The following is a 14,992-nucleotide window of genomic DNA, read 5'->3' on the forward strand; positions in this document are numbered from 1 at the left end:
AGAGAATCGTGTAAAACATGCAGGATAGTGACCCTCCAGGACCAGGACTGGACACCACTTAAGTACACGCTGGGTTTAAATTTCTGCTTTTAAAAGCAGCTGTGTTTTGCTAAGCTACGCTGGTTTGTCAGAACCGGAAACAGCGAGAACTATCTGTGATTTAATCGCGACCCAGAAAGGAAGAGCATCGAGAAAGTGACATATGACTGATATAATAATTTAATAAATAAAATCCAGAGGTTTGTTGGTGTAAACATTTGACATACAGTATGACAGAAATTGAAATTCAGTTTGCATCCACTACAGAACATCAAGAAAAAAAAAACCTTACACTATCTATGGTGCATCTCACAAGCGTTCACATGTGGAAATAAAAATGTGACTTGTTTAGAGCAAGAAATGGCACAGACATAAGAGCTGAAAGGCATGCATGCTTCAGTGCTTCTGACCTAAACAAAAGCACACTTTAAATATCATTTACAATATCTTACATACTTTAATCTTCTGGATGTCACCTGAACTCAACACAAAAGCCTTTGTGCAGTTTAAGAGTGGTCAGCCGTTATTCAACAATGACATTTTCAGTGGTTCATTTAACTCTAATCTATCGATCGTATTGCAGGAAATGACAGAAACGCTTATTTTCATCTCCGAGGGGTTAAATGTGTGTTAACACAACACACTTTGAAGATTGTAGGTCACTACCACGTTTTCATTTTCAACAATCGGGTAATTGTTTCTTACAGATTTGTTCATCAAAGTAAAAACACAGAAATCGGAAATGTGCTCCGAAGATTCCTTAAACATTAGACAGGAGTAGTCTTCCTCAGAGTGATCTTCCTCTACAGTACATAAAGCAGGTTGGGGTTTGTTTTTCCCCCATGTGGTGTTGAACTCATTAAAAGGTGCAGCTTGTTCACATTTAAACCCTTACAGTGTACGCAGAAAATCCTCTATTGTTCAGCCATAAGCAGGACTAATTACGTCTTCTTTTTTTTTTTGATAAGATCAAAGTTGTGTGAAATGTGGACCTCCTCTCGAGTGTCATCACTGCAGAAGGGATTCGATCACCGTATCTGGCTTTGCAGATCTTTTCCTGTGTGGAGATGAATACATGACAACAATTATCAGCAACTTTGGAGACCTTTGAAGCATTTCTCAGAAGTGCAGCCCATCACAGTAACTGCAAACATATAAGCATAATAACAACCACAAAATACTGGAAATAAAACTGGTTTAAGCACATTAAAAATACGGTATACGATAGGTATGACCTCTCAAAATGCTCATATGTCATGTTTAGATTTTTCTCTTAGACTGCGGATGTAAATTAAAGACCTTTTTTAGACTTTTCAGAAAACCCTCTGATTTTAGGAGGCGTTAAAATAAAACGCCTTTGGTTTCTATACACTGAGAACAAATTGCATTGCCTGAAAGAGAAGTGTGAAAAAAAATCTCTTTAAAGCACAAAAGTAATAGTTGCTCTGTCCAAGTGTAACTACTGCCCTGTGAAATACCAGCGGAAACCAGTTTTCTTTAAAATAGACATCAAAGTTTCACTTAAATCATCTGAAGTCATCTATTTACCGGACTACCACTAGGAAACAGGATAAAATTAGTTTTCTATTTAAATATGAAGACTATTACTGAGATTATTACTAATCAACCGTAACCTTGTACCGCAAGAATTATCTGACCCCCAATCAGTACAAAAAGTGACTGACATACATTTTACACCATCAGTCTTAAAGCAAAAGTTTGGTTTTATTTTAAGGCTTTTGACATTTCGAGTAGAAAAGGAGGACTGAGTTCTGGTAGACAAACACTAAATATTAAGAGTTGAACAAAATTCATTTAGTCGCACTCAAATATGAGATTACTGCAGTGAAAAAAAAATGTCTCTGGGGTAAGAAAACAGGTGTGCTTCGGGCTGACTGCGATATCGCTACTTTACCTGCGCCCTGTTTTGGGTCTGCCGCTTTTGCTACTTTTTGAGGTTCTGGGCCTCTCCAGTTTCATCAGTGACTGGCGCATACTCTCCTCTGTGTATGCGAGGTAGACGTGGGACAGATCCACCTCAAACGGCTGCAGGCAGAAAGGACAAAAAAAAAAAAAAAAAAAAAAGGAGAAAGGGGTGAATACTGGCTCACTAGAAAAGAAGAAAAGACAAATCACTGGACAAAAATAACTCACATCTTTTTCTTTTTTGTCCGGAGCAGGGGTTTGTTTTCTCATGTTGTTTCCAGTGTAAGCCACACATTTCTGAAAGGCAACGTTCACAAACAGAACAAAAAGCAGACTGAAACATTTGTCTCACAGCTGAATCGTCTAAGCTGACGTTAATGGAACTGCACGTCACCGTGGATCGTCTGAGCTCACCAGCTGCCATTCTCCAATGTCTTCATTCCAGTGCACATAATTTTCTATCATCTCCTGCAAGGAGAACATGAGAAACATAACGTGAGGACAAAGACGTGCGTTTACTGCATCTGAACGGGGAAGCGGCTTTGCATTTTTGTCCCTTGGTCACGTTTACGGTTCAAAATGACTAATGAACTCAGTGATAGGTTAAATCTGTAGTCACTAATTCATAGTTGCACCATTATCAATATTTAGATAACTTTAAAAGACCTCTATAGAGTGTGTGAACCTCTCACACACTCATCTTTTCTGTGTTGCATCAAGTTAGGTTTACTGAACTCTGCTGCTTCAGGTGTTAACTGGGTTCATAACTGCAGAAAGATTGTGTTTGTTTTCACTCTCATTTAGGTGCTACTTAAAACTCTAAAGGTGATGTTGGTAAACCTAAAGCTGTACTCAACCATGAGCGTCTTAATACAACATTGTATCTAATAAAACAATGTTGCAACAGGTTCATGTGCGCCAGACATTTACTTCAGTACTACAGTATGCACCGAGCCAACCAGGAAGTATGCAGCATTTCAGCAGAAGCATCTTTAACCAAGTTCAGTTATTAATCAGTGATTGAAAGATAACTTAACCTCAACGCTACCATGTCTGTTTTCAAGATAAAACCGCGGTTAGTCATCTTGCTCCTTTCAAGTTAAAATGTTTGTTCAGCTTTTACAGATGCCCGGTCAAACTCTGGAAGTTTGCAACCTTTTTTTTTTTTTTTTTTAAAAAAGAAGGCTCTCCGTGAGTTTGCAAAATGTGGCAATATAATAGATATACAACGAAAAATTACACTGGATATGTTTAGATGTCACACAGATGCACCAAATTCAAACATTAAAAAAGCGAAAGTTCAAAAAAATAAATACATAAATAAAAACTGGAACTGAAACACAGAATACTTTCATACCTTTGTGATTGTGGTTGCTGATTAATGATAAAAAAGTATGTAAAAGCACAGAGTGCTATCTTGTTAGTTAGGTCTTGTAACATTTCCTTGCCTCACTGACTGATGCTGTCTTTTGAGCACAACAGCACAACTATGCGTGTGCTTTTTGATGTTTAGCCCTAAAACAGATCGTTTTTGGTATCAGATTCTACAACTACTGAGCGAGCCCCAAAGGGAAAAAGTGCCAGACTCTTTCTGTCAAATGAAGTCTTAAAATTAAAAAAAAGTTACAACAACAATTTTTTAAGAATAAAAAATACAATATTAATGAACACAATCAGGCTATGACATAGATAAAGAAAGTGACCTGGTATTCCTGAGGGATGAAGTTATCTATGATGAGCATCTGCAGCCGCAGTTCTCGGCTCAGCTGGCGGATGTTTTCCAGGAGGCCCTCGATCTCTCTGTTGTGCTCTTGTTGTAGATCTGCCATCTGACAAACAGAACATAACTCCAGTAAATCCTTATCCAGTCATCCCTGATTAATCACACACCACATATGTGGACGAAATGTAGAGAATCCCTCTTAGTTCTGCATTAGTATTGTTCACTTACACAGACACAAAAAAAGTGCAAGGACAGGAACGCTGCATGACCTGAAGGGCATCCAGGGCTGCTTAGTTTTGGTTACTATAGTTATTTAGAGTTTACAATTCATACAACCTGACAAGAGTGTAAAAAGAAAGAGTGCACTAAGCTGTATGTATTGTAGGCTTGAAGGAAATGAGATGCAAATTAGGCTAACAGAGGTGGAAGACTAGGGCCTTGTTTACATGAGGCCCATCTCCTGGACATGTTAAAGATTATCAGATGCTGATGTTGTTTACACGGTGCTGCTGTGTTCGTTGAACCTGCTGTAGTTTTCATGTCAGGCCACTAGTTGTCTCCAGTCTCTCAGGCATGGAAGCAGTTACATCCAAAATGGTGAACAAACGGGTGAGTGTTTGGGCTAACTGAGGTTGGGTTGCTGAATGACTGCAGTCTGTGCTGCGCATGTGCGACTTCACACTGAAATACAAATGGGAGGGTCAAAAAATCTCCACTCTGAGACCTGGGTTCAAAAGGGTTCAGTGCCAGAGAATCCGGCTGCTGTTGTCGTGTAAATAAACGACCAAACTGCAGCAGAAATGTTACAGTTTCACTGAAAAACAGCTTTGTGTAAACGGCTCGTAGTTCGCTTCTGTGGCTAAAGCAGCTGAAGAGAAACGGGAGATGTGATGCTTCGTTTACAGACTCACGCTGGTGAACAGTGCATAAATAAGCTTTATGTAAAACAAGTAAAAAAAAGAGCTGCCTATTTAGAAAAGAGAATTTCAGACCCAGATCCTCCTTCTTTGTTATGCTTACTTCTGATTTAGCAGCCATTAGCATGGTCCATACTTTCTTCAGCTTCTTGGTCTTTCCTTGAGCCTCCTCCTGCAGGCTGGTGTACTTCTCTTCTATGTCTAAACGTTCTTGCTGTTTTAAGAGGGGAAAAGGTTATGGACCATACATAAAGCGAGATCTATTTGCATACAAACAAAGACAAATCTGCATCACTGTGGTTATCTTTTTGTTTTGTTTTTCTTTTTACAGTGCTCGCTACTACCTAGACAAAATGAAAGATTAAGTACGATAGTCTAACCCTATTTCCAACCAAACCGATGCAGCATTTTCACTATGAATAAAGCAATGTGGTTTCTAACATTGTGGTATTATATCTTGCCATCGGTTGCAGCTTAGCTGGGAAAAAAGACAGTTGGTTTGTGCTACAGGTATGTCAGCATTTTCTTTTTTGCAAGTTAATTGTTGCCCATAAAACACTTCATGTTGGTTACTTAGTTTAACTGTAAATGCAGCTTTAAGCATTAAACCCACGATGAGTAGTAAACACCATTTGGTCACAAATACCTCAGATTTCCTACCATGACATAATTTTAAAAGCTAAGGTTTTCATTATTCAGTGTCATTTTTATTAATAAATGACATTTTTTAATCTGGTTCAGAAAAAATGAGTAACAACTGTAGGTGGGTAGGCTGTTGCCCATTACGTGCCTTCGTACCTCCTTCTCTTCGAGCTCCTTACGCAGCTGCTCTGCTCTCTTGCGACGTTCTTCGAGTTCGTTGTTCGATTCCTCCAGGAGCTTCTCCTGCTCCTCGGCCTTGGCAAGAAGATCCACTCCACCCACTATCACTTTCTTCTCCAAGGCCGACAGTTTCTCCAGGAGGAGTTGATGCTCCTGCCTAGAAGGTTAAAGGTTTATTCACAGGTGACTTTCACATGCATGGAAATGCATTTTACAGTACATCTATTTTTACAGACTTACTGGGCTTTGAGGAGGTCTTTCTCCCTCTTCTCCAGCTCTGCCCTTGCCTTGTTCCTCTCCTCCTCCTCCATGTCCAGCTTGGCCTCTAAAGCCTTTCGCTCCTCTTCGATCTTTGCCTGCATCTCCACCATCTTGTCTGCGGAAACCTTCTTCTTTCCTGATTAAAAAAAAAAAAAACGCCACCAAGTACGCAATGAAGTCAAAATGTTAGCTGTAAGGATACACTGTGATTTAAATGCAGCATGACCACTCTTCAGTGAGGTTTATGCAGAATAGAGTTTACACATTCTTTGTAAATTTGCAGTTTTACAGTTAACTTTGCAAGACCTAATTGAGGACTGAGATTCTCTGGAAACAAACAAGTCCTGAAATAGCAATAAACACTTACCGTTAGTGTATATAAAAACCAAAATTTAAACGTATTTTGATGACAGAGGTGACTGTCATGAAGATGTAGAAAATGAAAACCATGCTTGGACGTCAGATACGAACAAACAGAGAAATGCTACCTAAATTCACCCGTCTGGGATTCCTTTTAGCCTGTGGAACGGCCACTGAAGCAGACAGTGACCACCTCGATGATTATTGTGATTAGACACATCTTTGTCACATGACACTAGGGTCATGTAAACATTTACACCGACCTCTTTCTTCTTGTGCTAAGAGGTGTGTAACAGGTCAGAGGCATCATTTGCAACCAGCAGACAGAGAGAGTAACTCATTACAGAATGATCTCAAAAGTCATGAGTCCACAGAGTGGAGCACTCAATGTGGGTACAAAGTCTTTCACTTCAAGTAATGAATCACGATGTGGGTGAATTGTGTCTTTGAGGTTCAGCTGATACGTTTCACACAAGAAAGTACGTCAGAGAGGCAGCGGGGATACAAACTGAACATGCTGAAACATTATCTGATGTCAAAAGTGTCATCATGCACTGTGGGACCACAAGAGAGACAAAGAGCAACAAAATAATTTTCACTCATGTACCGTAATCTATTTTTTTTAAAAATAAAGGTTATTTCTGGACAAATGTCTGCAGATCAGCTCAACAATCAAAAGGTGTTCTGTTGCTGCACATCTCTCCGAGCTTTCAATAAACAGATTTAATTGAAAAAAAAGAAACGTCATAAAGGCATGATTAACTACACCAAGAATACTGCACAGGAGCAGTGGCGCGGTGGAACAGCGGCGTAGTTGAAGTAGTTGATGTTGAAGTAGTAGTTGAAGCTGTCGCCTCCCAGCAATAAGGATCAGGATCAAGACCGACCTGGGGCCTTACTGGGTGGAGTTTACATGTTCCCCCTGTGCTCACGTGGGTTTACTCTGGGTACTCCGGTTTCCTCCCACAGATCAAAAACATGCATGTCAGGTTAATTGGTAACTCTAAATTGTCCCTAGGTGTGAGTGAGAGTGTGAATGGTTGTTTGTCTCTATGTGTCCCTGTGATGGACTTGCGACCTGTCCAGGGTCTGCTGGAGACAGACATCAGCTCCCCGCGACCCAGAAAGGAGAAGCAGGCAAAGAAAGAAAGAAAGAAAAAAAGAGAGAGCGAGAGAGCGAGAGAGAGAGAGAGCGAGAGAGAGAGAGAGAGAGAGAGATGGATGTAGTGGCTTTAAGACTTGATGCTGTTGTTATTGTGTCAATTTGGTCAGAATTAAACTATTTGTTCCAAATTTAGGTCGTTCAAAGAGCTATCTACAACAGCTAAGATATTAATTGTTCATAATCTTTCTGCACAGAAGTCTTTGGGCATTTGCACTCACTATTTCACAATATTCATATTTAGAAAAAAAGAACTGATCTGTAAAAAAAAAAAAAAAACAGAAAAAAAACCCGAATTCATTCAATGAATGACTCAAAGCTTGACTTCAAAGCATCAGGAAACCACCTACAAGTACATGACAAAATAAATGTACATTTAAGGTGTTAAACATAAGCAGAAAACTACAAAGAGCGCTCAAGGAAAGCGGAACGTGAAGAGACAATAAAAAAAAATGTCTGATCTCATAGATGATTTTAACAAGAACTCTTCAACGACTGAACCAAAACCTCAGGTCATGCAGATTTACAATAAACAAGATGAAGATGAAGGGGTGTTAAAAGGCTACAGTGGACTACTTGCTGACGTCACGGAGGAAATGCGGGTCAATAAGACAGAGTTGATCACAGATAAGCTTTCTAGTCATGTCATGCAAATTATGTATAATTTCCTGTAACGTAAAGGTAGTCACAGAAGCAAAAAATGTGATTTTGTATTAATTACACTAAACTATTACATTTTAATAACTCATGTGGGAAAAGGGCTAAAATCTGTAGACAGGTCGGTGAGCAGAGCGTTACTCTAACTCGCTATCTTGAGATTCGTCATCAGCGGGAGGCGGCTTCAGAGGAAGTGAAGATGAATTCTGAGCTATTTGTGCCGCTGACGTGACAGCTGTCTGAAAATAAAGCAAAGGAAGCACCAAATGCACCAAAGCCCACAAATAGAAATGGAAAAAAAAAACACACACACACCGAAGGTGAAACATAGACAGTAGTAGGAATAGTAGGGTCATAAGTTTAGGAAAAATGTAGGCAAAATATGTGGGTATAATGAATGAATCAGTTTTGCACAGATGAAAACTACTGAGTCAGTCAGGGCGGCTTGTTACTAAACTGGTCCAAAACAAACAAAAAAACAAGTTTAAAATAGACAAAGGCACGTATTTTAAACCTTGACCGATGTGGAGTTTTAGTGTCAGCTGTGCAACAAAATAAGATGTCAGAAGAATTCTTGCTGGGTTTAACACTTTCTGCCTGCAGGCGTGAATACCAGGGGAACTCCTAAATGAGAGCACTAAACTGTTCGCACATATGTAACAGTAAAGTCATGCTAGAACCCACAAAGCATCTTCATCATGATCAATATCTGAGGAAGTACTGACTGAAATTGTAATTATTGTGACAAAAAAATCAAACATTATACAGATGTTTGTCTAGCCATAAATGAAAACCTCACTCAAAACTGCATCAACAGATTTTTTTTTTCCTGACACAGATTCTTACCCCTCCTTCTCCTGCGACCTTCTCCTGCTTCGCCGGCTTCATCTTCACCTTCATCCATTTCTTCTGATCCACTGCCGTCGGAGCCAGAGATCTCCTCACCTTTGATTTTTTCCCCAAACAAAGACAGGTGTAAACCACTAAAAAGATATTTGCACTTCAAAGTTAGCCATTTATTTTTATTTGCCGTTTTTTTTTTTTTTACCTTCTTCCAGTTTCTTTTTCAGCTCCTCAATCTCCTTCTGAAACTGCCGCAGCAGAGCATCCTTCGGATCCTCGTTGATTCTGGCTTTGTTCTTGATGTTTTTAGCCCTGTTCGCGTAGCGCAGGGTGCTGATGGTTTCATCGTAGTTGTAGTCCGCAGGGCCAATATTCGCACACTGGAGGGGAAAAATTTTAATATGAGGCAAAAACTGTACCATCCACACTGAGTATGTTTGTCCATCAGACATGTTTGATTTAATTAAACTCAACTCTGGTTCGTTCACTTGGGATGACAAAAGAATATAATAAAACCAAACAGACCCTCTTCAAAACTTTTTGGCTAGACCAGTGATTTTAGTGAGCGTTCAGGAGCTAAACTGCAAATAAATACATGGGTTTGGTTGTGAAGAGTTAAAGTCAGAATCTTGTAGTCAATGTATGTAAAATAGGACAACTCAAGGTGTACCATCATGGTCTTGGAGTTTCCTCCCAGTGAATCCTGCAGCAGACGGGTCAGTTTGGAGTTTCTGTAGGGAACGTGTGTGCTCTTGCCATCCACCAGGGCAGAGATGACGTTCCCCAGCGTGCTGAGTGAGAGATTGATCTTTGTGGCTTCCTTCAAACGCTGCCCCGTGGCTCCAGTCTTGCCCTGTCTTTCTGAACCCTGCGAGAATGGCCGATTAGATTATTCGCAAATTATCTACCACTTTCAAATGCCAGGAAACCTTAAAAAGAGGTTACATCCATGTCATCGTATTGTTTTGGTTTTTTTTAAGATTTTTTTTTTTGTGTGTTGCTTTTGCACACGTACCGCCAAATCAACCAGATGCAGCTTTCCCATGCGCACGTGCTGGTTACCGTCTACACCCTTCTCACTGCACTCGATGGTGATGGTGAAGATAGCATGAGAACGGGAGCTGTGCTCATTCATGTTTGTAGCCCCAACAGATCCTTAACATGAGAAGAAAAAAACAAACATTTAATCAAGTCATACTTAATTAGTCCGTTTTTATTTCCGTATTCTGTGAGCGGTGCTTGCTTACGGTTTTTGTGACCCAGCGTCATGATCCTGTCCATGTCGTCAGCATTGTTCACAACGTAACCAGAGAGGTCCTTGATGTAGACACCTACATCTGGTCTTTCTTTAACCTGATGCAACAGAGATCTTAATTAGGAAAAAAGCCAAAAAGCTTCAACCCCAATTCCAAAAAATGTTGTGCAATGATTTGCGAATCTCATAATCCCCATATTTCATTCACAGTTGAACGTAGTAAACATATCGAATGTTTAAACTAAAAACCCTGAGAACTAAGGACACCAGCCGCTGGAGTTTTTGGAGGAGAATGTTGTCCTGATTCTTCGGATTCTAGCTGTTCAACATCTTCTTCGTTTCATGGTGCATGAAGTGTTTTCTGATGGTGGGAGGTCAGCATCTGGACTCTTCTGCTACAAAGCCTGGATGCTGTTCACATTTGGCTTCTTCTTTGCAGGATAGAGCTTTAAGCAGCATTTGTGGACGGAACAGAGAACTGTGTTTACAGACAGTGATTAGTAGAAGTGTTCCTGAGTCCACCCAGGATCAGCTGTTTCTTATTTGTACAATTTAACTTCACAGCCTTGTCTTTCCCCTGTACAAACTTTTTTAAGATGTGTTGCTGCCATCAAATTCCAAATGACCTTTTTTTCTAAAAATGGCAGTTTCCCAGTTTAAACATTTGATATCTTTGTTCCATTGCAAATAAAATATGGGTTTATGAAATCTGAAAATCATTCTACTGTTTTTATTTACATCTTTCACAATGTCCCAACTTTGGAGTTGGGGTTGTGCAAAGCTACACGCTTTCTGCAACTTCCCACTCAGAGAGACTACTAAAGGCAACCCATCAAAGCCAGCGTTGTTATCAGTAACTAAATTTGAACATCCTGTTACCTCCAGTCTCTGCATCTGGTCTTTGCCTAGCAAGTCCCGCACTTCTTCATTGTAAATCTCCAGGTACGAAACACGAACCAAGAATCTGTCGCAGAGAAGCGAAGAAAGAAAAGGAGTTTGCTGGTGAAATATATATATATATATATATATATATATATATTTTTTTTTTTTTTTTTTAAATGAACGTATCGCATTCACTTGTGTTGTTAGGAGTTGTGCTACGTGGAGATTTATTTTATACTCTGCTCTTACAATCTGAATCAGAAAAAAGCACCAGCTTCAAAAGTGAGCAAACTAGTTACAGCTATGAAGGTTCGAGTAGTGCCTGGGACAGTCTTTAAAACTTATAAGGCTGTAATGAGATGCACCTATTGTTGACTGTGGCTGTAAAGTTGGACAGACTTTAGCTACAATTTAACACCAGGGGTTTTACTAGTGCACTTGGGTCAAAGACCATAATGTCTCAGAAATATAATGCCAGGAAAATAAAGAACAAGTTATTTTTACAGTCAACAAAAAGTGGATATATTTTCACAGTACAAAACTAGCTAACTATCCAGTTGTGTTATTTTCACCAAATCAATATGACAGAACACAACCTGTCCCTGCTTAAAGAAAACTATCGGCTGATAGATGAAGTGGAAAGCTGAATATATAAAATTGGATGTAAGATCCCCAATTAAAAAAAAGACCAAGTGTTGTTCATTGCTAAATGATACTCAGAGGATGACCCAAATGTGAAGTGGTTTTGTAGGTGTTGTTTTACCAGAACTGATCAAACACAGAGATTAAATTTATCTAGGTCACGGCTTGAACTTCTAGCATCCATTTTACGATTTAAAATGTGTTGTTTTCCAAATCTGCAAAAGCTTCTTCGTTTGAGAAAAAAAAAGAGAGATGCAGCAGCCTCTTTTCCCACGACTTGCAGAATGTGACTGCTGTCATTCTCGAGGAAACATCCCAGAGTGGTAATACTGTCCTAACATAAAACAACACACTCGCCTGTAGCAGTGATTACTGCAAATTCACGCAGCGTCACATCAGTATTCCTATATTTGTGTAAGTGTTAATTATACCTGGTGTCACCCTCTGCCTTGGCAATGTGGCCAAAAATGTGGGCAAAAGAATTTGGGATTATCCCTCTGAGCTCTGGCACTGCTCTCACGCCCTCCATGGTGAATGTTTTCCCCGTGCCAGTTTGCCCATATGCAAAAATGGTGCCTGGAAAAGGTAAGAGGGGAAAGAAGATACTCATACAGATCACAAAATTAGAAAACGAGTGACGAGTTAGCTTTGAGGATGTGCACATTACACACTGCAGCAGTGATGGACTTATTACACTGGGGATATAATCACAGAAATGCTTTAATAACTCCTGACGTGTAATCACACAAACTGTACCATTATATCCCTCTAACACTGAATCAATGATGGGGCGGGCTGTGAGATTGTAGACATCCAGCTGTTTGCTCTCGGGTCCAAACACAGTGTCGAAGGTGAAGGTTTTGGGAGGCTCCTGGGGGGTCTCCAGCTTGTTCACGGTGATGGTCCCACGGATCTCGTCCACGCTGACGGACAGCTTGTGGCCCATGGCCTTTTCTTTCTGGTTGAGGGGGCGACATCGCACCACAACTTTGACATTATCGCTGACCTCCGGTTTGTCAGGCTTGCTGCTCTGAAACGAGGAATTAAGGACACACATATTAGGAGGTGGACGGACACTTCAGGGCGCAGCCGACAGACGCGGTTAAAGGTGCAGAGATGAGAGCTAATAAAATGACGCGAATAGCTTTGGGATGCTCGGTAATGTCACTGTTTGCAGGGGTTGTTAGGCGGGACGGCATTCGTGGCACAAACAACAGGAGGAAAAGCTTAATTGTGTTTACGACAAGTGCCGAGTTGTGCAACCCCTTTTCATCCCAGAGCGACAAAACCCCCGTCAAGCTAGCAGTGCTAACCCGGTTAGCATCACATCAACCGAAGGGAGGAACCCTTTTCTGCGAGCAAAAACAAAAGCAGGCGTGGCGACTTACCGGCATAATGAGAGCGTAGAAAGCCGGCTACGATAGGCGTGTAATGACTGTAAGGCGTTTGACGTGCTCTGCTCATCTGATATCTGGGTTATTTGGAGAATTAAAACACCAGCGTCGTGGCCATTTCTTCACATCTTGTTGCCAGGTCCGTCTCTGTGTGTGCGTCTGTGCGCATGCGCTCTCTAAGAGGAAGCTGTGCCCGGACAATAAATGGCATCATTGTTGTCATATTTAAAAATATATAAATTATTGCGTGTTTACAACACTGCAAAGCAATATATTCCAAAACAAAACACAACATGAGAGCATATACCACGGCTTAAACACGGTTTTTGTAATTTATTATTAATATAAAGCTGATGGGCATGACTCAGGCTACAAAAGGCCACTAAGAAATAATTCCTGGGCCTCTTTTTCATGCTCATGTTTCCTGCACTGTTCACTGAGCATAAAAAATGCCTGTCCCAGAATACTATCTGGCCTCAGTTTGGATGTGTTCTTCTCTGATTTGCCAACCCATTCAATTTAATCTACAAACTGAACAAAGATGTCACAAATGTTAACACTAAAACAAGTTATGGTTTGTGGCACCGTATGTGATCATTTTGAATTAGACGCCAGCATTATCTTAACACGTTTTAGTTATGTTTACCACTCAGTTGAAAAACTGAGGGGACGACTGTTTTGTAAAATAAATTATCTTCTTCCATTCTTGCTTGGTAAAGCATTTTATTGTCTCAGTGCAGATGGACTTTATAAACTAATTCATTGTATTATAATAGTGCTCAAACTTATTAGCTGTTAATTCATGCTGTTGTAATATGGGCAGACTGTCATTTGGTGGTCCTGGAAAAAAAGAGGACCTCCTGGTGAAGCACCTTGACTGTACAGCAACATATATGGCTCCATATTCTGTTCAAACCCTATTTCACCTCCATACATCACATGTATTGGCTACAAACAGTGTCCTGTTGTAGCTGCTTTTTATTGTTTTTTTTAGTTTTTTCTTTGTAAGACAGATTTACCTGTAATTCTTGGGTGTAAAACTAGAGTTTATTCAGTTTGTGGTTGCCAGATTTTATTAATGGTACAGATTGACAACCCAAAGGCTGTGGCAATTCTGTGATTTCCTGGCTTTTCCCTTACAGAGATTTAGATCTTCTGAATTTTTTATACATGAAATCTTAAAAAACAAACTGTCATACCATCCCTCCCTAACATTCACCTGTCTCAGCCTCTCTTTTTATAATAAATTTAAATAGAGCTGTTACCAATTAACCGCCTTGCAATTGAAATTCCACATTATTTTTGGTAGACGTTCTGTGGTCATTTTTACCCAGATTGTTGTTGCCCTTGTCAGAACATTAAAAAAGCATTAATCTGTCAAATAACAAATATCAGTTTAAACAGCTGACATTTTGTGTCGTGTTGGATTTTAACAAATTTTAGCTGCACTCAGATGATAAGAGAATGAGACGTTCTAAAGATTTCCTGACACTGAGCTTGTGAAAACCTCAAGTTTTGTAGATAAACTTCAGTCTTTTAGAGGCGTAAATGCAGGGTGGAAAATGATGCATGCATGTTAGTTAATGTTAGTTACTAGTGACCCCACATGGAAGACAACATTATTCAGGATGAGGAACTATACTTTAATAACACGTAAGCTGTACAGATATTTTACATTTTGATATCTCTAAATATAATCAAATATATTTTCTTTACTTAGTGTGTTTTGACAAAGGCACTCCTCACTGTGTGCAACATGGTTATGAAACAACAAACAGTCATAAAGTGGATTTCAGTGCAAAGTCTTAAGTGTCACAAACAAGCACACACACACACACACACACACACACACACACACATTAAATATCACAAAATATTTCTCCAGAAAATTTGCCCTCTCTCTCAGGACCAAAAGCATACATATATCTTTTGATTGTCATCTGGCAGGATTAACTTTTGGACCCAAATTGTTCGATTGAAGACATTTGTCAGTTTGAACGGAAAATACAGAAATACATATACTATACTGCCAAAACTATTCTTGTTTTCCTTCACACACATATGAACTTGAGTGACATCTGACTCCTAATCTATAGTGTTTAATCTGAT

General features: G+C 39.8%; 1 protein-coding gene across 2 annotated transcripts; it reads right to left on the bottom strand.

The window, feature by feature from the left end:
- Positions 1–201: 201 nt before the first annotated feature.
- kif3a (kinesin family member 3A) lies at positions 202–13,054 on the bottom strand. 2 transcript variants are annotated; one of them, XM_037977356.1, is made up of 17 exons: positions 12,878–13,054; positions 12,246–12,514; positions 11,921–12,065; positions 10,845–10,929; positions 9,958–10,063; positions 9,726–9,865; positions 9,381–9,578; positions 8,916–9,090; positions 8,714–8,812; positions 5,668–5,824; positions 5,404–5,584; positions 4,709–4,819; positions 3,669–3,794; positions 2,380–2,433; positions 2,194–2,262; positions 1,955–2,085; positions 202–1,096 (listed from the first exon to the last, which is right to left on the bottom strand). In XM_037977356.1, the coding sequence occupies exons 2-17, from the start codon at positions 12,433–12,435 to the stop codon at positions 1,048–1,050; spliced, it is 2,016 nt and encodes a 671-aa protein (XP_037833284.1). In that variant the 5' UTR covers positions 12,436–12,514; positions 12,878–13,054; the 3' UTR covers positions 202–1,047. The 2 variants fall into 2 exon arrangements, with proteins under 2 accessions (XP_037833284.1, XP_017279677.1); XM_017424188.3 differs by having other exon boundaries at positions 12,246–12,519.
- Between the last annotated feature and the right edge of the window lie 1,938 nt (positions 13,055–14,992).

This window comes from Kryptolebias marmoratus, linkage group LG9 (genome assembly GCF_001649575.2).
Source record: "Kryptolebias marmoratus isolate JLee-2015 linkage group LG9, ASM164957v2, whole genome shotgun sequence".
NCBI classification, from domain to species: Eukaryota; Metazoa; Chordata; class Actinopteri; order Cyprinodontiformes; family Rivulidae; genus Kryptolebias; species Kryptolebias marmoratus.